The sequence below is a fragment of the Haemaphysalis longicornis genome, unplaced genomic scaffold (genome assembly GCF_048455015.1).
Source record: "Haemaphysalis longicornis isolate Haplotype H1 unplaced genomic scaffold, Haemaphysalis longicornis Haplotype H1 scaffold_6, whole genome shotgun sequence".
NCBI classification, from domain to species: Eukaryota; Metazoa; Arthropoda; class Arachnida; order Ixodida; family Ixodidae; genus Haemaphysalis; species Haemaphysalis longicornis.
Window position 1 is genome coordinate 109,995,930 of NW_027526407.1, and position 24,172 is coordinate 110,020,101.

Sequence of the window (24,172 nt, forward strand, 5' to 3'; positions counted from 1 at the left end):
CTTATTTGCCCCTGTCAAGACATGTGAACAGTCCCGGGCATGCATTTGAGCATCTAAAAGCAACGATAATAAAATCCACCTTCAAAACGCACCACGACCGCGAGGTTCGGGAATCTTCTCTCATTTATAAGTTTGGGTCAGCCACACTTGGAATTAATGAAAGTTACGGAAAACTAATGTGCTTATCTCTTGAAATAAATTGGCGGCTTCATAATTTTTATAACTTTGTTCATTATTCCAACCCTCGAGTTTCCAATCAGAATTCACAGAAACTCTCCTAATACAGCAGCTTTATTAGCCTAATGCGGCTCAAAAATGCCATTTGTCCTGGGGAAGGAGACCTCGTTCCCACTACCACTTAAGAATGTTTAACTCTTTGTGATCTACTCATGTTTAACCTTTTGTGACCCTACCTATTTCCTGTTCAGTTGCTAGCTTCTGTGAAATGCTCGTTTGTGCTCCCTATCAATTTTCTTCATCCGCGGGGGGCACACCCATCTTCGCTTCCTCCCCAACCAGTCTCCCCAGCCACTGAATACCTTACTGTATACTCTTGCCTTTCTTTTGAAACCGCGGTTATCCAGTTTCCCGCATTGTCTGAACTTGCAGCACGGGCTGCCTACGTTGACCCGTAATGGTGCCACCTGAATGCTGCTTTGTTAAAACAACCATTTCTCTCTCTCTCTTCAGCCCCGCCCCTTTTTCTTTTTTTTGTTTGTTGTTGTTGTAACAGAGGCGTAGCCGCACTGTATGCACACTCTCCATTTCCGAAACATTTTCCGCTCCTTCTCACAGTTTTCTGCAAACCTCTATAAGAAATGTGGTCGAAATGTTTGCGACAGCAAAATCATGTAACTTTACTCTGATGAAGATAAGTCCCGTTGCCGCTATGTAAGTAAACCTTGTCTGTTATTGTTCTGGCTGTGTATCCGACTCTGATATTAGTTCTGCGCGCTTTGTGAGTTTATCTATCTCTAGATTTATATATACATATATATATATATATATATATATATATATATGTATATATATATATATATATATATATATATATATATATATATATATATATATATATATATATATATATATATATATATATATATATATATATATATATATATATATATATAAATATATATATATATATATATAGATATATATATATATATATATATATATATATATATATATATAAATATATATATATATATATATATATATATATATATATATATATATATATATATATATATATATATATATATATATATATATATATATATATACATATATATATATATATATATATATATATATATATATATATATATATATATATATATATATATGAGTTTTGCAACGGGCCAGAAGAAACGGTCAGGTAAAAGATAAGAACAACTTTGTGGTTAACTTGTGTATTTTAAATTATTCCGACAGTTTCGGAAGTGGAACTTCCTTCCTCAGGAACAATCCCACAATGAACCACAATGAACCACAAAGAAGATACACTTCTAGTAAATATAAATAGCCCAGAAAGTGAAGGAGAACACAGTCGCCCAGATAGCCGAATTGGTAAGGCATTCGAGATCTGATCGAAAGGCGTGGGTTCGGTCCCCACTCTGGGCGCGTGTTTTTGTTTCTTTCTTTCTTTCTTTCTTATATTAAAAAAAATCTTAAATTCATTACCTGTAGTAAAAAATAGAGCCTAACCACACCCCTATGCCTCCTTTGGCGTTGTAGACTGCCGACCTATGTTTCTGTATTTCCTCAACAAGCCCCTCATTACTATATATATATATATATATATATAGATAGATAATATGTGTGTGTCTGTGTGTGTTCGTGTGTGTAGTGAATCAGATTTGGAAATGAGGGGCTGGTAGAATTAAGACAGCAATAAGGCTTGGCAGTAAAGAAAACCTCCGAAACAAACGGGAGAATGTAGTAGTTGGAAATTTGGAAACACAAAAAGAAAGTGGAGAAAAAAAGCAGCCGTGTGGGATCCGAACCCATGGCCTCCAGAATACTGGTCTGGTACAATGTTGGTCTAGTGCATCGCACCAGACCGGTATTTGGAGATCGTTGGTTTGGATCCCAACCGGCGGGCATTTTTTCTCCACTTTATTTGTTGTTCCAAATTATTTATGTGTTCCGATGACCTACTACAATCTCCTCTTTGCTTTCCAAGGTTTTTTTTTTTACTTCTAACTGTTATTTCTGTCTTACTTCAATGAGACCCTCATTTGCGATTCTGATTCGCTACATGCATAGCGAGGGCCTCTGAACTGGCAGTCTTGGTGCCATAAAGAGCTTAAGAGGGTTCAATGCTGGTCGACCACTCTCGACATGTCGGAGACACTCGAGTCACGGCCCGTGGGTTAAAAAGAAGGTCCCCTTCACCCCGAGTGGTCTGAGTTGCGCTGGCTAACACCCCCAAGCGCAGGAAACAAAAATAGCTTAACATAAATACCCCAGACAGTAGAGGGAAAATAGCCCCGCCGGTACCGTAGTGGTCGTCGCACCAGACTGGTATTCTGAAGGCCGTGGGTTAGGATCCCACCCGGCGGGCATTGTTTCTTCACTTTCTTTCTGTCTTTCCAAATTTTTTATGGGTTCCTATGACCTACTACATTCTCCCCTTTGCTTTCCGAGGTTTCCTTGATTGCCAACACTTATATATATATATATATATATATATATATATATATATATATATATATATATATATATATATATATATATATATATATATATATATATATATATATATATATATATATATATATATATATATATATATATATATATATATATATTTTTTTTTTTATTTATATATTTACATTGTGTGTGTGTCTGTGTGTGCGTGTGCGGGACACCCAGCGCCGGCAGAACGTTTCGTAATATACGAAACAGATTCCGAGGGGTGCTGCATTAGCAGAGCTTGAGAGTATTGTGATGTATTTGGGTAAACAATGCATAAACAGCTTTACTTTAGACCTATTAGCAGAAGAATAATGCACATATATTTGATGTTCCTGTATACCTATGGTCATATTTTTGATGCGAAGTGGGTAAGGCAGAAAGATACCATCTCTGCAACACTATTCACAGCAAGTCTGGAGGAGGCTTTTAGAAATGTGGCTGCAAAAACATAGAAATAAGGATAAACGGGGAAAATGTTAGCCATTCAAGGTTTGTAGACGATATAGTCTTCCAGAGTCACACTGCAGAACAAGTGCAAAAAATGCTTTAGCAACTATAGACAAAATCAACGACGTGTGGCTAAAAATCAATAGGAATAAAGCTAAAGAAATGAGGAATACGCATGCCATGAACGTCTTCTTAAGCTTAGAAAACGAAGCTCTAAAAGAAGTAACACAATATAAATACCTCAAGCGAGTAAGAAATCCTACCCAGTATAGGTATGTAGGAGCATTGGCCAAGCACTCCCAAATAATAAAAGGTAAGCTACCTCTGTCACTCAAAATAAAAATCCACAACCAGTGCACACTTTCAGGAATGACAGGAGATCCCCACATGGGGAACCTTTCTAAATCACTATAAATTCAACTACGTCGGCTCAGTGGGCGATACAACGAATATTGTTAGGAATAACACTCAGTGACATAAAACTTGCTAGTCGGATCAGAGAACAAACTACAGTTGCCAGTACCAAAGTCCAAACAAAAACAGAAAGGGACTTCGCTGGCCGCTCACTGAGACGAACCGACAACCGGTATACAATTAGGGTAACATAGTGGATACAAAAACATGGATCTAGAAGAAGGTGAAGGCCAGTGACACGATGTAGGAAGGAAATACGGGGTATGGGGGCACCCTGGCGGCCAGATTAGCAGGGACAGGACCGGTTCAAGGTCAATGGGTGAGGTGTTCGTTCTGCAGTGGAGCAGGCTGCTGCTGCGGCTGCTGCTGCTGCTGCTGATGATGATGAATTCTAACCACTTGGTTCTTCTTTTTTTGCAGTGAGCTCCTCTCGAATATATTGCCCGCATTGGTACCGATGTGATCCTGCCCTAGGTGTAAGTTCGTAATGTATTTTATGTATAACTGTTCAAAGGGTTTCATCATATCCTCTTCAAGCGTATATCTTTTTCTGTGATTTAATTGTAATCACCCCTTTAGTACAGTCAATGACTGTTTCTCAATTGCTTCAGCTAAGGTTTTATTCATTGAAATGGTGTGGATGAGAGCTCGGCTGATGCTGTTTTTGTCTGCTGCTTGGTGCGTAGTCATCAAAACTGAAAATGAAACCCACCCTTCTTCAGCATTCATTCGTGTTTCCCGCTAGAGTTTTTTGACGTTTTATTCAGTTATGCGTCATTTTAATGTTTGGTTGTATAATTAGACTACGCCATTGGGTAAATAAACAAGCTTGTTTCTGACAACAAAAATGTTGTTGAGAAAACATCTTCCCCTGATTATTTTAGTGCTATTGTGCACGCCCAACATTTTGTCAGAAAAAAGTGCAGATAAGAAATCTAAAAAAAACAGTAATCCCAGACAGCAGGAAACAACAATATATCCTTTTTTTGAAGGTGCTTATTTCAAATACAGTTTTACTTCGCATGCACAAGAATGTAGCACACGGTTCGCTTTATACTGTGTTCACCCAAAAGACACTCGTCAAATGGAGAAACAATATCATTAGGTGATAAGTTCAACAATAGTGCTTAAAGGGTAAACAGCTCTAACTAACGAGTGGAAGCGTGCATAGAAGTCTTATATTGGTTCAATGTTGATTCCCACACGCGCGGGACGCTCTTCTGATGGAGGCAAAAAGCAAGATCTCCTGTGTGTTCAGGATTTCGGAGCAAAATATTGAACGCCAGGTGGTTAAAATTATTCTGGAACCCTCAACCACGGTCCGTTTCATCTGCTATGTTGGTGTGTGTCGTGATCACAGCACAGATATTTACCTTGAGATTGAAAAACGCAGCGTGGACGCCGAAGTAATGGTGACTTGCGATTGCGACCGCAGCATCTTCCAACCAAAGGGCTTATAAGCTATTCTCTTCCTCACGTTCAAACGCCATGGTCATTATTCCGCCTGTGACGCTTGTTTTCATCCAATCATTGAGCATAATTCTTTTGAATGGTTTTGTTCTCCCTCCTGCCGTTTGTGTCACTTCACTTTCAAGGGGCTCTGTATAAAAGGTTTGACTACAGTTGTGCGTTCTGATTTCTCTCTTTTGCTTTTTCGACGTGTTCATCCTCATTCTTCTTTCTTCAGGGCAGGACTCGCGTTGACGAGACCTTTTTTTACTGCCGGGTGCGTGTTTCCGCTTTGGAAGACCGCTGAACACTCTTAAGCAAAATGATTTAAATTTTGTCAACGGGGGAAATTACGGGAATCGCCACAATCATTTATTCCTTTGGAGACTATATGTCAGCCGAGGAACCGCTAGTCCGCCACCCGGTTGTTTCGTTCGGACACTCCCCAAAAACGAATGGCTGGAAGGGAGTCGTAGAAAAAAAAACGGCACCAGCAGGCATTGACTCCCACCAAGTACCGAAGAAATCCAATCCGCTACCACAAGGCACACCACCTTTTTTCGCCTGCTCAAACATAAAACATGTACTAAGCACAAACACTGAAACAACGCCCGAGTTATTTTCCACCGACGCGCTTACATCAATTTTTTTCAAATCAACTAACTCATCGACAACTCGTAGCCACTCTGGCGGTTCCCTCTGAGTGCGATACACATCCCTTGACTACACAGCACCTTCAGTGAAGTTCTCGCTCACAGGTGGCGCATTCTCATCAGCATGATTCACAGCCATTCCTATTTTCCGTATACTGTGAAGACCTAGAACCATGATCACGTCCTATAGGGCGTCTCCATCGAATTGCTCAGGAGAAAGCGAATTCCTTGGGGCATGCCGCCAGGCGGAAGTTTCAGTGGAAAATGTGCATTGAACTGTAGAAGGGGCTTTACGGTGCAAAACACGAAAAACTCACTGAAACTGCTGTTCGACTTTCAATCCGTGCAATCGAGCGTGACGACGATTGGCTTTGAGCGACTCGAGTTTTGCTAATGGCAGGGGCTATTGCTCAGATCTATTTTCAGTTAAGCCTCGGAACCATTGTTTTTCCTCGTAAAGATCAGTGAACTCGTAGCCTAGTTGAGACTGACGGCTGCGTAATCCGACGAATTATTTGTTTCCGCATAAATTACAGCAAACTAAGTGCATTCCTAGTGATCGCGAAATATGTTAAGTGCTCTAGGTATCGTATCTTGAAGCCTTCGTCAGTGTGAATGTCGGAATAGGAACACGGACAATATTTTTCTGCATCGTCGAAACCAAATTCAGTGTTTCGTAGCCTGAATTCTTCAAGTTAACTTTTTTGACGATAGGGACTAAGAAATGTTGTCGGGGTTTACAGCAGTCGCAGCACTGCCATAGCACTCTCGAGAACGCAATTAGTTGCCGAGTGTAAAACAGAACCAAGACGCTTCGCTGTAGGAAGCCGTTATATTTGCAATTGTTGTATTCAGCAAATCATGACTTTTTCTTGTCTTTAAACAGGTACATGTTCATTAGGCTTGGTGATCAACTTTTTATATTGTTCCTAATATTTATTTGATTGTGAAAGCCCTTGAAATATCTCGTAGAGCATTATTAGCTTGCGCGAATAGTATAAGACACAGCGTAATACATAACCTCACTGAGAAGCGTTCGTCTATGGCGCTTCGCTGCTCCTTTCGATTACCGGCTGCTCGATGAAGCGTAGTTGTTTTACTTATAAAAAACTTAGATATTTTTCCTGTGGTTCCGTGTTAAGTACCGAGTGACGGCAATTACTTGTGCTTTCAAAATCTAAAACTGCCCTCCGACATATGCGCGAAAGGGAAAGGACGACTCCATTAGCGGGAAATAATGACACAGCAAAGAGACAAAATTCATGTTTCGGCTTCCCATTACTCCATATAGACCGGTGGACACTAATATATTGTCCGCATTTGTGGACACGACACACACTCTGCCACAGATATTCCACAGAGTAACGGCTGTATTTTAGTCCCTATTTTAGTACCTTTTTCGTAATAGTGCAGCACATGAATAGTTTATGCACAAGTATCTTATGATCAATTTAGGGGTTTTGACGCCAAAAAATCTATTTGCACTTCCGTAGTCAAACCTTGCCACTACAGAGGGTGTTAACACGACAAAAAAACACGAGAATTTTTTTCTGAGCAAACCGCTGCTCCGTTTGCGAAGAAACATCACAGAAGTGTTGCATTTTGTTGGTCAACTTTGTTTAACAATGAGAACGACGACGGCCCATACCTGTTGATTCTGAAAATAAATAGGAATAGTTTTCGTCTTTCGGAAAATGGCGTCCAAAATGGAAGATAACCACACCTTGGAATGACCGCGCCACCAGGGATATGCAAAACAAACCGCGTGGGGACGGTTCACGGTAGGTACGAGCCAAATGTGGTTGCAGACGATCAGAAAACCTCTCTTTTTGGTAGTTTATGGTGGCCACAAATAGATAAATCAGAGCTGTTAGGAATCATAGTAAAGTTTTCTCAGAGTGCCCTGTTTTCAATACCAGTCCTTTGGTTTAGCAGAGTGTGTCTGATGTGCCAGGTTAACTCCCATTCCCTAATAGGGTTCAAAAATCATTGTTCATGTTTTTGCTTTGTTATTATTATTCTGTGCGTGCCCGTCTGTGGTTTTTAACGGTGTCATGAGCTCATTCGCTGCAGAAAAAAGCGGCCTTTTCATGAGCAGTGGATGATCTCCCGACACTACGTCAAAAGCATAGACACAGATGCAAAAATAATAAAAGTCAGATGACAAGAACACAAAAACATGAACAAGGAATCGCGAACCATAATAGGGAAAGCGAGCTAACCTGGCACAGCAGACGACAAACTATCTGAACCTACATGCCTGGAATTGACAACAGTGAACTACAGGAATGCTTTACTATGATTCTTACGAGCTCTTACGTATCTGTTTCTGGCCACAATGAACTCTCCACAAGAGGAGATATCTGATCGTGTGCAACTTAATTTGGTGGCCTCGCGCGTTTCGTTTTGCATACCGCAGGTGGCGTTGTCGTTCCACGGTAAGCTTGCCGTCCAAATTGGCCGCCATGTTCCCATAGGCAAAATTGTTTTCCTGTGCTTCTACAATAAACAGCTATGTTCCGTCGTTGTTTCTACCGTTAGAAAAGCAGACCGCAAATCCCCACAGTCGTATGAAGTTAAAACATGAACGGAGGAGCGGTTCTCTCACGCATTTTTTAAGTGTTCTATTTTTAATGTATTACCCTATATACGGCGTGTTCTCAAGGCTTTTCTGCTAAAACAAGAGGTGTAGAATAGGTCAAGTGTAGTTCCATCAATGCAGCAGAGATCCGAACGTTAACCGCTTCCACCATGCGGAGTGAAAGTGGTTGCTTACTGCATTTCCTTCGCCCTTAACTTTGCTAAAAGTTTTCTGATGGGCAGTGAGCATTTGTGACAACTTCTTTGTAATCACGAAAAACGACACTGACAAGAGGAATATATTTAGAACAAATTGGAAGACATAAAACAGTGGTGTTTGTTTTATGGCTCTGCAATCGCAGACGCGCAAATGGTTATCTTAGTAGAATCTCCTCGAGGTTCATGGGAAGCTTGTGGGCTAGGCTAATTTGCATAAATGAAAAACAAACACGCATTCACTCATTACAATAGTCCTTGCTTCATTGAAGTTAATTTTGCCCCGGAAGGTTTTTTTCTGGAATAGTCGGCGGTGTCAGGTATATGCTTGTTGTGCGATCTCTAATTTGTTTCCACATTTGTACGTCGAAATGCTAGAAAACATTTCTTAATAAACATTACTAACATACCCAAAAATTTCCATATTTTATAGAATCTATTGATAAATTGAAAATACTTTGTTTTCAAAGAAAAACACACATATGCAAAACGAATTGCTACTGCGCGTATTACTTGAATTCATAGCTAGCAACCACAACATAGCCAAAGCCGAATGTATCAACGCCCTATGTAATGTTATAGTTACAACGCAAAACAACCCTAAATGTTATATCTAGAACACCATCCCATTATGTGGCATCATTTATTCATAGGTTTCTAAAATGTAAAAATGGCCGGTAATATAAAACAGGTGTACGAATATTCTGAAAAAAAAAACACGATAAAGAAAATTGCACCATTTCCGCTATTTTCAACGCTTAAGGGCTAAGTTGGGATATGTAAATTGTTTACATTGGCGAAGAGCCGAAACATACTTATGTCAGTTCAAAAAAGAGAAGGTGTCAAAAGCGCGCGCTGAGATTTGTTCGACAGAAAGCCTGTTTCCGCGAGAGATATTTGGCATATATTTTCCTCAAGTATAAAACACTAATAAATGTGGTTACACGTATCCTAAACAATCGCTAAATACTTCTCTGTACCGTAACCGCAAATATTGAAAAACTTTTGGGACAAATCAAATGGCTATAACAACCGCGAAATACACTACTAAAGATAACTGCTTGTTTTTATTTAAAATGTAACTGGTCAACTTTATTGCGTGGGCAATTTGGTGTTCTTATTTTTGAATTTTCGGCGCAAACAAACAAGAAAGACAGGGAGAGCCAGACACAGAGTCCCTTTGTGATTGCGTCTCGCTGTCTTCCTTGATTGCTGTTTGCGCTGTCATTTCATGAAAATGCAAAACATTCTGAATATAATTTACAATTCACGGCTGTTTGTATAGATTTGCCTGACAGGTGGCCACATTTTTTGACACTTCATACTCCAGAACAATCTATATTGCAATATAAAACGTGTAATATGTGCGTAACAACGAAGAATAAATCTTTTTTTTCTTACTGATTTTTCTTTGAAACACTGCCAATGTCATATATAACAAAAACTTTCTTTCCGCCTTATTGCGTTCTTAGGACTCCGTCAAGCCTGCTTGTAGCTACCGCTGCTGCCTAAAGAAAGGCTGGATACGGGGACAATTTCCTGACGAGACGCCTTGTTGGGTAAGCGCGCTATAATAAAATTAGCTGGGACACACTGTAAATGTTGTGGAGATATCTGGCTAACCTACTCCTCAATGGCGCTTTCCGCCGATATCCTTGAAGGCTGCTATCATCAGCCTTCTGCACGGGAGCAACGCTTATTTGTAACCTGCCTCCCAAAAATACAACAAAATCTTTCGCAACGAGCAGTGCCAGCATTTGGAAGACAGTACACCTGATAGTAAGAGCAATGGCCATACCATGATGAGTTTATTGTGCTCTTGGAATGTCTGCACACTAACGCCATGAGTTCCAAGCTGTAATATGAGAGTCGCCAAATCTTGAAACGCCGTAAAACATTTATTTTTTTTCGATATTCAGATTCAGATCAGAGACCACATTTTGATGGGAAAATACCAAACAGGGTATTCGTGGTCCAGCAATTTGTCTTTCAGTGCTAAGGCAGAAAGCCTAGGTAGGCAGACTTCGCTTGCAAAATATTGAATTCCGCTTTCGAAAGAGGAGGTCTGATGATCTCCCAAATTATGAGCACAGGGAAAGCAATGAAAAACGGTGGTACCAGCAGTTTCACGTCTCCTAAGTGGGCTCGACACATCTCTTTGTTATGTTAAAAAACACCTTTTTTAGCTATTTCACATCCGGAAGCTGTGTCATGTGGGTTGATTTTGTCTTATAATACTCTCGCTTTCCTCCTTTTGTGTAACTTAAGATACGTTTGAAAAAAATAAAATAAAAGCTTCCTGCAGATATTACTAAGTGGGCACACGTAGCAAGGAGAGATCTTTACATATACCTCAGCACAACTGGAGAAGAAACTTTAACTTAGGTACAAATACAAAGTGCTCCTTAACATTGAACTTACCAGTGTTCAGGGAAGCAGGTGGTGAACAGTTGCTTTGAAAATTGAAAATGAGTTTTGCAAAGAAAACGAGCCGCATAATTACGTCCACGCAAAGACGCTGTTACGACTTGTCAAGATGGATGTAAGCCTGCAAAATATTTTCTATAATGAGAAAGTACTGACACTTGAAGCGGTAGGCAAATTTCGTTTCCGCTGTCCAGGCCTACTGCAAGACGTTTCAAGTTGACACAAATACTTTATTAAATCGTGGTAAAATGTATATTCCTGAATATCATACGCGGCTGCCATATTTGTTTAAAAATAACCAAACCAGATATATTGCAACACACGATTGTGTAGAAATGGAATTACTCCCTCTATAATAATCACGTAAATGAAGTGGTAGTATTAAAACATAGGCGTCAATTTGAAAGAAAAAGTCTTCAACCGATATGGACTTTTCCATACATTATTTTTTTTCTGAATTGCAGTGGCCCGTGACATTACGCAAAATTAGATATAAAGGCTACTCAATCGGAAGCTTCATTTTCTTAATTAACCGTGTGCTTTGTCTGGTTGTTTTGCTTCAGCAGTCACAACATCTGACACTCGGAATAATTATTAAAACAGTGACTGGTCTTTTGTGGCCCCGCATTTACTCTTAGAGGGAAGCTGTATATGGGGACGATGGCAAGTTTTCTGTCAAACATGTGGGAATGAAACGGCCGCTTGCTCATAGAAGTATACCGATTGGCGATTGTTGGGAATTTTAAAATTCATATATTATGCTAAGAGCGAGCTGATTGGCATTCCCGAATTTTTTTATAAAACGCTTACAACCTAAAAAATAAATACAAGTGGTAAAGAATAAACCGACTGCCATAAAAGTCAACAACGACATCTCAGTAGAGAGGCCAGCTTACGTCGGGTTAATTTTTAATTATTAGATTACATGAATTTCATTGGCAAGATCGGCCTGCAGTGTGAATTTGGTACTGCAGCTGAATAAATAGGAATTTCAATTCTCTTGACTGGATTTTGTTTGTATGTATTTGGAAATACCTGCTCGCACTTCAACGTATCAAGCGATGTCGCTGGTACGCAGTTTACAGAGGTAAAAAATTAGACGTTAACAATCACGCCAAGTCAAAGTTATTTTCGCTGAAAAACAAAAAAATCGCTAGATTAGGGCTGATGGCCCTATTTCAATTTGGGCCACCTTTCAAGCACCACAACGTTCCCGCATAAACCCCAAACACGTCCGGTCGGGAGGGCGTTGAACGCGCTGCCAGACATAAATGGAGCTATTCAGCTGCATGCGCTATAGTGGCATGTGCTTCAATTCACGCATTTAAAATGCTTTCCATTTTTAATCTGGCCGCACTGATAATGTATTGAGACCGGGTATACCGAACAAAGTAAGAGAATAAAATTACAAAGCGGACAGCAGATACATAACAGAAATTAAAATACGTGAAATACAGAAATCCACCCCGACGAGAATACCCCTCAAAAACTCAAAATATCCTGCTAGTCTTAAAAATAAACAATATTAAGCGTTGTCACCGCTCCAAAACTGTGAAAATTGGTCGCTGGTGCGTTAACCCGGGTGCGTCACTGACCCCGCTCTACTCCAGACAGTTCGGTGTGTTCGCGAAGTGGCATCACCTCGTCTGCATCTCGTGTTGTTTCCCAGTTTTTGCACCTCCAAATTTCATTATTATTTTGTTTTATTTGCTCTACTTTGTTCCTTTTTTGTAATTTCTGGCAGCTTTCTACAAGCGGCATAGGTTCGAAGACATTTAAAAGCCATCTTCCTCCGCCGAGGGGGCCTCTTTTCTGACGGAGGCGAAAGCGAAAATGCCCGTGTATTCGAGGTTTTACTGCACGGTTATGATCTATAGGTGGTCAAAATTCATCGGGAGCCATCAACTTAGGTAGGCCTCGTGGTCTGCGTAGCGTCGGTGCGTAAACCTCATTAGCACTTAATCAATAATCAATCAAAAGGCACTATAATCAGGTGTTTATTTGTACGCGCTGTTTGAGAAAATCTACACGTACAATTCACAGTTAACTGAGTTTTATACAGCACGCTCATTTTCCACGGATACCGAATCCTGATCCTGCCCGAAAGTGTCCATGTGCCAATAAGAAAGAAAAACAACGAAAACTTTTATTACACGATTGTAACGGGGCGGTTGGAGGGGCTTAGCGCTGCACAGCTGTTGCTCATACCAGCGTTCAGATGTCATCACATAACACAGTTTCGTTTTATTCATTTTCAGTGAGTGAGATTGCTTACTGACAGTAGAAGTAAAATGAATAACGGCGTACTACCGTAGAATGGGGCAATTCTGTTCTTCGCATGAATATGCAGCTCTGGAAGAAACAGTGTACGTTATCGTACAAAATACAAGCGTGAGAAAACATACGAAAGCAACTTTTAGAACAACCAAAATCTTTCAATCATTTTGTGGTCATAAAACAACTGCTCATGTTTGGTTTAAAGATAAACCCTACCGTCACGGGCGCCACCGCGCCAATCGGATGGAATCCAGTGGCCATGGCATTCCTCGTGTGGGGAAGCACACCGAAAACAGAACGTTCACCATTTTCTATCGAGAGCTACTATAGCAGTATACTCGCCGCTTCGCTGTGAACGGTGGCCGAACTGCGAACTGAGCGGTTGCCCAGCAACCGCCGCAGCGGGTAGCGCCACTCACGGCACCGTCTGCCTTGACGTCAGAGGAGGAGCCGGTGAAACCCGTTGCAACAACAGAGGAAGAGCCAGCGTTGCATCGTATATGTAGAAAGGGCGGCTCGGTTGGATTCCTCGTCAAATATAGAAATTGACTCGAGTGGACTGAAAGAATACAGTCTTGTTCGTCGGAAACATACCAAGAGGAGGCAGCGAGCTGAGGAGACGTAGGAAGAACGAGTCGCATGCCTCGAGAAGCGTCGTAAGTACGAAGCTGCCAGGCGAGTGATTCATATGATTATGGTTCGTCGTCTGGTTAGGTATCTCGGGCCAGGGCTGCGGATCAACGAGAGATTGCAACCACGAGGAGGATACCAGTTGCGGGGAAATAAAAAGAACATGCTCGGTGTATCGAACAGAGACGACAGAGTGATTCAGCTTGGAGAGCGGCGCGCATAGCCGCCGACAAAACGCAGTTGCCGGACGTGAAGGCTCGCCGTATGACGGACCTTGTGATTCGGCTGGCTGAAAGTTCACGTGCGACGCATTTTCCAAGCAGGAAGACTTAGAAAAATAGGTGCGTTTCACTTTAAATAAAAATGTGGATTGTTTATTGTAAACATAACTTAACGAGAGGTAACGACCAAGCAGCCTGAATACTAAAATGTACGAAGCTAAACAATAAAGTTGTAAGGGCGCATAGAACCATGCTAAGAAATACATTAATGGAAACCCTCGCTACGCACACCTAGAAATAACTATGTTAAGCCACAGCCAAATTTTGGCGGTATTTTAATATAGAAACACCGTCTTGGCGGTGATCGCCTCAAGGTTGCTACAAAACGAAGCTTGGAGGGAGGTCTCTCAGCTCCAGCCGCAATGAGCCTACAGAAAGTTTTAGCAGTGCGCATGCAAGGAGAATAATCATGAGTTACGTTCAGTGAAGCTTAGCATTATTTTGCGATCCATGTCCACTGCTCTTCTCTTTGCCTTGCCCGGTTTAGCTTAGAACCTTGATAATTGCTTTACTTGGCGCGAGGTGGATATGGTAAGTGAGATTTGGAATTACGTTATAGCGATTTTTTAAATCAAGCCTTGTTTGAAACGTAGGGTATAACATTCCAGTGCACAAACAGAAACTGGACTGGCTGGCAAATTATTTCGATAGGGCTTCCTCGGAATCAGCTTATGAATGCTGTCCTTCATCGCGAACAAGAGCAGAGTTCAATTTTTCGTGTACGTGCTTTTTAAAAGCGCAGTAATCTTTTGAATTTATAGAATTATATGGAACGAAGATTTCTCCATTATTGTTAATATTTTTCATGTCTTGAAGGTGTTCATCACCAAAGTGTTCACCAAGGTGTGCATCAACACACAAGCACACCGCTAATAAAAGCAAACCACTAAACCAAGCCTGAGCATAGTTTGCTAAACTTCGGGTAGCCTCTCTAAAGTATTGTCAGCGTTCTTTAGTGGTGGTCTTGTCCATACAACGTGCTCCTAAAGTATGCCCAACGCCGACGAGATGCCAGTCTTTGTCAACACCGAGCGGGCATTACAAAAGAAGCTGTCACTCCCTTTTCACACATATTTGCTGTCATGGTCACATTCTAGACTCTGAACAAATTTGAACTTTACTGCGTACCTTGGGCTGTACTAATACCCTAGACGCCATGCTACGATATCTCTGTTCACATCTGTGTTTGGTCAGTTACCTAGAACCTGGCGCAAAGCATAGCCGCACATCTAAGCGTCCAATCTCACCTTATCTGTTCATGTGCTCCGGAGCCAAAACAGTGTTAGATGCTCAAGAGAAAGAGAAGGAACAGTAGTCTGAGTTTCCCTTTGATAGGCTGCGTACCATCAACCTCACCTTGTGCCAGTGACTACGGTGTCTCCTTTGTAAATACACCTTCGTCCACATTCTGTGTCTTTTCTGGCACGTGACATCAGTGGTGGACTTGAACTTCTAATTCCTCTGCCACGAGCCAGCGCGCCTTCATCCCACCACGGAACTCTTGAGCGGGCGTGCCTACCATTGAGCCCGGATTATACATCTTGGCGTTCATCATTGTGTCTCATACTCGTGACCTAGATGGCTTCGCCAGTACGGACTACAGTCATGGAGGAGATATGCTCAGCATGATTGACCGTGTGAGGGCTCACAATCAATGGTACGAAATGCCCATGCTCCCCATTGTCATTTTGTTCTCAAAAAACGCTTAGAAAGTAGATTTTTAATTAATGAAGCCACACTCACTAGTGAGAATGTTTTAATTGAAGAGCTCCGAAGTTTGTTCGGGATGTCCGTGCGTCGCCAGCTCGCGGTAAAGCAAGAGTTCTCAGAACGCACTCAAACTTCTACTGGGTGTTATGTCACCTGCATCCATGGTGTTTTGGCCCCACGCTTCAAAGTTGACGCGACAATGTCGGAAACAGGTGTATTTACAAAGCAGACACCATAGTCAAGGCAAACAATTAAGGTTGATGGCACGCAGCCTGTCCAGTGTAAGCTCGGATTTCGTCTCTGTTCTGTTCTTTCTGTTGGTCATCAACAAGCGTGCTTTCATAATAATTCACACTAAGATAGCGAGACATTTGACACCTGCATATGCAGATATGCTTCGTGTCAGTTGAAGGAAGGTGGAAAAAGCCTGTGAAAATATCTTGGACCCCGAATGACCTCGTAGCGAGCCTATTCACAGAACACACACAGGCATTGCCTGCTCTAATGCAGTAACTGTACCCGACAACCCTAGAGTCGTTCCGCCGCCATCTCGAGGCACCGTGAGTACCGGTCGGACCAAGGCAACAAAAGTCGCCTTGCCGCAAAACGACATTGTCAGCATTTTTACAGGAACGACATACACACGTATGAGCGAACGGCGTCAAAAGTACTACAATGTTTACAACACAGGCAAGCGTTCGGCAAGTCAAAACGAAATGCGCAAACTTCTTTCCGGGGAACGTACAATTCCATCTATAAGCGCACCTCGGCGTCCGAAAAAAAAGCAAAATAGCGGTGCTCTAACGTCTATTCCTCGCCGCCAGAACAGCAGCCAACAATGCAGCCAGCTAACAGCCTGACCGATCCCAAAACACTTAACCCGATCCCACCAGAGCACGTGACCGATTCCACAACAGCCTAAAATATTGGATCCATTTTAGCGGTATACCACAGGTAAAGCGAGCGAGCCCTGCTAACACCGCTGGGAGAACCTACTGCGGGCCGAACGTGTCCCCTCCGACCTGTTTTCCGGCTGCCCTACGATGCACAAGAGCGCCATGGCGTGGCCTATTTATCAACCGCACGAAGTTCTCCCATAGCGTGAGGACGGAGCTTCCTGACCAAATTTGCATGAACTACTATGGTATCACGCTTGAGTAAAGCACAAAAAATATATAACACCACTCTGATACTTGAGAAATTCAATAATTGATGCACCCTTTTTGGTCTGAGTTCAGAGATGACTTATGAAATAAGCATAGCAAGAGTTCAAGCTCAAATAGGCAGGCACAAAAAGTGCAAACGTCCCTTCATAGGCAAAGCCTTATGAAGCTTTGTTTTTGCTTCACAGCAAAACTAACTTGCAACATAGAAATAAAAATATAGATATTTATATATTCAAATGTTTCAGTTTACACACTGCAGTAACTTATGTGGTTTGCTTGCAACCTATCGGCTGGTTTTTGCACTATTCCTTCGTAGCCGGGCTCTTTAGTTGACATGACGTGTGTTGAAATCACTTTTTAAGGTTCTTGGTAATATTCCGGCCGTTTCGTCACTGGCCTATATTTATTGGAAGTTTACCTGAAACCACCATTACAAGCCACCAGCGCGAAAACATTTCCCCCGCAACATATTGGGCTTCCAAAGCCTGGAACGCAGCTCAAAGGATGCCTCCTAGACTAGTACGTCACATTCTCACACCATGCAACAGTGCGGTTAGAGGTAGCTAAAACTTACCAAAGTCCGAAATAAACTCATCCGACTTCCTCAACGCACCTAAAGTTATAAATAGGAGATCCCAATTCAGGAACTAGTGAACGTTACCAAGACAACTCCAGCCTATCCGACATTCATAAATGTTTAAAATAGTATTTCTGACAAAATGAAGACTAATCTAACCTGGATGTACCCGCCCAGTACAGTTCCCACAGATGAATTCTTCGTAGCATGCGCAACACTGCACGCCAGCAACACCAGAGATGCAGACACCGCCGCTGATCGTGTGACATGATTGCAGAACCATATGGTATTATCCACAGTTGTCTCTCATCTCGGTTCCCCTTACCAACCGGACACCGGACACACCATAACTATTTATAAGAGACGCGTGAAAGCACTGTTTTTAATATTTACAATTTTGTGAATTAGTTAGGAAAAAGAACCACTGTTTAAAAGTAACCATTATCAAAGAGCAAAAGCGGGTGGGTTCGACATTATGACACTTAAGCTTGAAAATAGCGCGTAACTGATCTTTTCAGCCTCACAAAGATTAAGTGAAACTCACCTGTTTGTAGCCACAAATCAGGCATTTATGCTTAACGTCAGCGTTCCCGTATTGCTGTTGGCACAAGGTGTTCAAAAATTAATCACATTCGGCTACTTCTCAAAGTGTCACCCTCCTCCAGTCAGTTTGTTTTACTGGTCGACCGCTAGGTGGATGTTCAAAAAACCTTTGTGCGTACTTTGGTCGCAGGTATGGCACATCTAAAAACGATTGAGTGTAACTAGCAAAAAATGAGCGCATACCTCTTAAGGTGCGTTAAACAATTTTTGATAAAACGGCAGGTCAGATCAATCGTAATAAGATCAATCTTTTACACGATCAAAATATTATACCTTATTTCAATCAACTTGAGATATCAACGTAGGTTCCATCATAAATGAGCGAACAAGAATATACCCTGTCTGTCATGCTTACCGGTAAGGACAACGTGTCTGGTCCATCTAGAACTGAGAAATCAAGCCGAATGTCGTTGACGTATTTCTATACACCATTTTTGTTCCAAAAACAATGGCTGTCGCTTGTGACTGCCTTCAGATATAATAATCGCGGTATAAACAAGACATAATTAGCGTATACTATAGTCTCTGATCAACAGAACTAAATTGGCAACTGCAAAGCGAGGGCTGTACTCCAAAAATAGTACAAATTTTTTTTTGAGAAACCAACAAACAAGACATTCCCGAGGCTATTTAAGGGCACGCCTAGTCGTTACATGACATGGTTTTATTGAATAATTAAAAAAAAATGCAGTTATGCCATGGCCAAGCCATGGCTGCAGAAGAGAAATACCCATTAGGCGTAAAAATTTGTTTAATATCAGCTACAAGCTTGTATTCCCTCTTCGTTTGAAATATAATGTGAAGGTCTAGTGACATCATATGAAGGCCGCTGGAGGATGGCAGTGCGTTTGAGAAGCTCCCAATTTGATAGTAAGTGGCAATGTGAAAGTACACTGAGTCAATGGTTTTGATTGCGTGGTTTGATGGAAATATTGGGCAATGTTTTAAAACAGATTACTCTGTTCTTTTTCGGAATACCTATATTGCTCTGCTGTCCACATCTGCAGTTCAAAAAGTAGTCACCGGCGCTCGGTTACACGACCTGAAGGGATACACCCAGCAGGTAAATTAGTTTTAATTGCACCGGCTCTGAAGAGTAACGTTACTGTATTACAGTAAAATTAATCTTCGGACCTTTCCACACAAAAGGGTTTTTTTCTATATGTTTTATATGCTCATGTAAGAAGACATAACCTTACTATCCTCAGCTTCAACGTCGTGTGTAACACCCGCTACGCTACTTCAGTATTCAGATAGGACAGCAACTGCTCCAGAAAACGTCCGTATGTGCTTAGAGTCAATGGGTTTCCGACTACCTTGTCGGCTTTGTCGTGCCTTGTCGAGGATTTCCGCGGAATCGGAGGAAACCCGAATTTGAGCAAAAAACTTTGGACAGACCACTGCCTTTATTATAGGCGACTTTTTGATAAATTGAGGTAATAGATGCTAAGTTGCCAACCTGTACAGACTATGAAAGGTGATTGAAGCGATTTTGTTATAAACACCATTTTCAATGTGATCTGTCACAGAATCCTTACAAGAGGAACTATATAGCTCGAACTCACCATAACATGAATATCTGCAATCTTCAGGTTCACAGCCGTGTGGTTGTGACCTTACTCAATAACACACCGCTGGCTTTTCACCAACTGAAACTATTGTTGTGGGCCGGTCAGTGCCACCTAACTAGTAAGATCGTTTTGCTATAGAGACGATAGGCTGCGTCGTCGTTTATACTTGACACGTGCTCCTTGCAAAACAAAAAGCCGGCCTATTCTACAGCACATCGGTGAATAGTCTAGAGGAAGAATACTGTAAACACATCACTTGAACTTTAAATAAAGAAGTTTTTTGCCCGAAAAACACTTTTTACTTGTACAGAGTACTTAATGAAGTGCTCGCTCTCATAAAACATGTGACTCGCTACTTAAGTATTTCATCTACCTAAAAATACCATAATACCAATCCCATAGCAAAATTCTGTTCGCTGGAACTACTTATTTGGGGCTGTTTTTTCGGCTGTACTCACACGTGTGTGGCATAAGTTTATAACAAACAATCATGCACATTATCGCAGTAAAACAGTATTTCACTACATCGGAACATCAGCCGTATTGACTGCGGAAAGAACTGCATTCTAAACAAAATAATGATGCTGTATTTGTTCTCTTGTGTTGGTGCCAGAACAAATCTGAGAGAACCCAAAAACCGCAGGTTGCTGATCCTTTTGTTCGGAACCAGAATTTATATGGCTGATAGGACATATCCTAGACATCACGTTTGCAAGCACCCCGCCAACAGAATATATATGTGGCCTCGGAATCGCCACACTTTACGACTAGAATTATCGTTACCCATGCCCACAAGTCTCAAGTGCGTTACATAGCTCTTGCCAGGTGGTACCACAGAATTACTCGTCCTCATTTACCAAACCTAGCTCTATTAGAAAAAGGAAGCTTTTCCTTTCTCGCACGCGTCACCGCAATCAAAATATTGGGGCATCAGGCACTTCTCAGAAGGCTTACGTATCGACGAATGTTTTAGCGCGACAGTATTACTGGTATGTCTCGGTCTTACGATCTCTTCCAAAGCATTTTCTTAGACGCGTACGCTAGCGTTGTGTGCTAAAAAAGTTAATAAAGTGTTAAACTGTTTAGTTTAATGTTCTTCTGGAGAAATTATTTTGGTTTTATTTATTTATTCCTAATAAATATTATTTATTTTGTAAGACTTTCACAGCCTGTGTCTGGACAGCACTCTGCACATAAAAAGAATTTGTCTTGTGAGGCAGTTGTAAACGTTGATTTCGTGGTATTGGAGTAAACGAGTGATAATTTAACTGTTCATTGTCGCAAATTTTGCCTTTTACACACACGTTATCTAAACCTTAATAAAGTGACTTGGGCCGTTGCGATATTTTTGTTGTAGACACAACATCATTGACGTAATTGAGTTAGTTGTTCAATTAGAAGTGTTGGCAAACAATACTTATTTTATTTTATTTTTACTTTTATTTATTGATACAGCAATTCCCATTACAGGAATTTTAACAGGGTGGTTATAGACATAAATGTTTACAATGTTGACACTCCAGCATACATACAACAATACAAATAAAAACAAATACAGCAGCAAGATAAGAATATTCAGGTCAAATTCGCTGCAAACCACAATATGGATGGCTCCATGATGTAGTTATTTGTTAGCTCATTCTACTGACTTGCGGTACGCGGGAAAAAAATATATGAAGCAGTTATGTAGTGACTGAAAAGAGGTTATTTTCAATTGATGCCCTTGCGGGGGAGTACCCAGATGAAAATGAAATAATATCGGAAATATCAAGCTTGTAATGCGCTTTATCCTTTGGTAAAGATATTGTATTTGTAATAAACGATTTCTTTCGGTAAGTGATGGCTCATTGGCACGATGTAAGAGTTGAGGTATAGAGGTCCGTCCAAAGCTTTTAAAAATAAAGTGAACTGCCTGTTTCAGCACGTTTTTCAATTTAGTTATGTTACCTTGAGTGAGGGGTCCTAAACAATCACCCCACATTCTAACATTGGGCAAATGATAGTTTTGTACGCTAGGGTCCGCACCGCAGATATAGAATTTGTTAAAGCACTTCGAAGAAAAAAAAAATTGGTTAGCGTTCTTACTTACGGAGTCTATATGTTTATTGCAGTCAAGGTCATTGGTATTCCAACGGTCGAGATATGTAATTTCAGTTACACCAGAAAGGGTGAAGCTTGCAGTGGAATAATAAATAGTGACGATTTTTTCTGGGAGGGTATTTACATAAATACGGTTTTATTGAGGTTAATTGACATCTGCCATAAATCACATCACTCAACAATTTTATGAAAGCCACTATTTCGAACGTCTTGATCAGTTACATTTGATATCTCATACTATATGGCATAGTCATCAGGGTACGACATGATTTTTACAGGAAATGTATTCACACTATCATTGATAAAAATGAGAAACAAAAGGGATGCCATAACAGTACCATGTGGAGCACCAGGGTCAACGGTTGCCTCTTCTGAACAGTATTCGTTAAAAATAAATTGTTTACGGTTTATAGGGGAGTCTGCCATCAATTTTATTAGGGGCGGATTTTAAGTGTTTCTCTAACTGAAAAAAGTATTTTTTTGTGTGTGAGACTTTGTCAAACGCTTCACGCTATGTTGTGGAAAACTTGTAGCACACATAGAACGAAGAACCGAACAAGACTACACCTAAAATATACCTGTGGTTGAAAAAGTGGAACTTGATCGTCAATACAGCAGCCGTTTCAATTTATAACTTCTAAGAAATTTCTTTAGGAGTGCATACTTCCGAAAGCTTGCGGAAGCTTTTTAGGTTCGCTAATACCTTTTTCTCTGAATCTACAAAGCAAAAAATTTGCTCTTTCTAATACGGTGAGGTGCCTTTTTTAAGACACCAGCTTCAAAATTCACGCCTTAATCTGAGGATTTCCTGCTACAACTCTTACAAATTAAGAAATCTATACTTTATGAGCATTCTACGCACCACTTTATCAGATGTATATTTTACAAACTCCAAAAATAAAAAGAGAAAAGAATCAGCCTATTTTTTCTAATTATACTCGTAAGGACTGTCTATCTCTTATAATTATAGTGAACAGCTACCAACTATTTTAGTCTAGACCAAAACAACTTATTCAGAACTTTCTAAGTTTTCCCAAAATCAGATATTTGCCATTCTTCCTGCTTTACGATATGCCGATGACACCAAGAAATTAACACCAGTAGCCTATACATTTAAACAAACATTCGCAAAAGAACTAATGCCTGAACAGTACTTTTTTATTATACAGTGCCTCCATAGAACTTTATTTGAGAGCGTTCATCATCTTTATCTATGGGTGTACACTTTTGTATCGTGTTTGTTATGCTGCTTAGTTACGCTCTTGATTTAAAATACGATAATGGTTTTATGTTTGGTATGTTAACCACAGTTACGCAAAACCTTATTTTAAAGTCTGTCCTAGCTGTACGGATTGATTTCGCAGCATAAAATACACTAATGTAAGAGTGCGAGATTTTAGCGATCGCTTGAAATAATTCTTCCATTAAATCCCGGAAGCAACAAATAAGATCTCTTACGCTGCTGTATGACGCCAGTGGTAGCGCCTTCAGGTGGTGCTTTTTTATATTCCGCGGGCTTTTGTTACAGGTCAGAAAGAATATTTACGCAATCAGTGCGTCACTAAAAATACCGCAGTCAGATTTCCATCGTAAAACCTACAAGTTCATCATAAACATTAATTTACCCAGCATACAACCTGTCGAGTTGAATATATATACAATTGCCTAAATAAATCTAATTGCCGAAAATATTTGTTCTGGTGGCTGCACTTTACTGAAAATGTTATGCTCTAGGTGTTCTTCATTTATGGCACATGTCTTTAAAATCTTGGTGCTTGTGGTGGGGTCACCTTTTATAGACAGACAGAAGATATATCGGCATTACAACCAGTATTTTAAAACACCAGCGGTCGTTTATCCCAGATGAGGCAGTTATCCCTACAGTTTCCATTTCCAAACACAATTTTAGTAATAATTGACCCCTTTAGTTGCATAAAACCGCATTTCATAATTTTGTAGAGCTTGCAATACAGCAACTGGCCGGTAATTGAATCCTTGATTTTCTTTTCTGTCCCAGCTTAAAGGACGTAGGCGTACTATTGGTGCGTGCATCCGCGGAAGTTGCATCTCCTGGTCAGGTAAGAAAATATATTAATAATCTCACAGAGGTTTTGTAAATGGCTGACTTTATTGTTGATTGTTGAAGTATTTACAGAACTTGTACCCCGGGGAGAGCGGTGTAGAATACGCGCTAAAAATATGTGGGAGACATCTATTGCCGCGTACAAGAGTAGTTAATGTATGGCAATTCCAGGAATAGCAACACACTTCCACACAAAAAGCGAATATGTTAGGCTTACAAGACTGAACACAAAAAGATGCATGCAAATCCAAGCAAACAGTAGAAGGATTATTGGGACCTATA

General features: G+C 40.7%; 1 protein-coding gene across 2 annotated transcripts in view; it reads left to right on the top strand.

Annotated features, from left to right (window-relative positions):
- The window catches only part of LOC144141879 (uncharacterized), a 90,911-nt gene that overhangs the window by 7,200 nt on the left and 59,539 nt on the right, over positions 1-24,172 (top strand). Inside the window, exons 2-5 of one of the 2 annotated variants that reach the window (XM_077673354.1) lie at positions 1,441-1,575; positions 3,988-4,043; positions 9,938-10,024; positions 23,825-23,885. In XM_077673354.1, the coding sequence (XP_077529480.1) occupies positions 1,491-1,575; positions 3,988-4,043; positions 9,938-10,024; positions 23,825-23,885 (289 nt within the window). In that variant the 5' untranslated portion in view covers positions 1,441-1,490. The remainder of the gene's footprint in view (positions 1-1,440; positions 1,576-3,987; positions 4,044-9,937; positions 10,025-23,824; positions 23,886-24,172) is intronic. The other variant, XM_077673355.1, reaches the window with a different exon arrangement.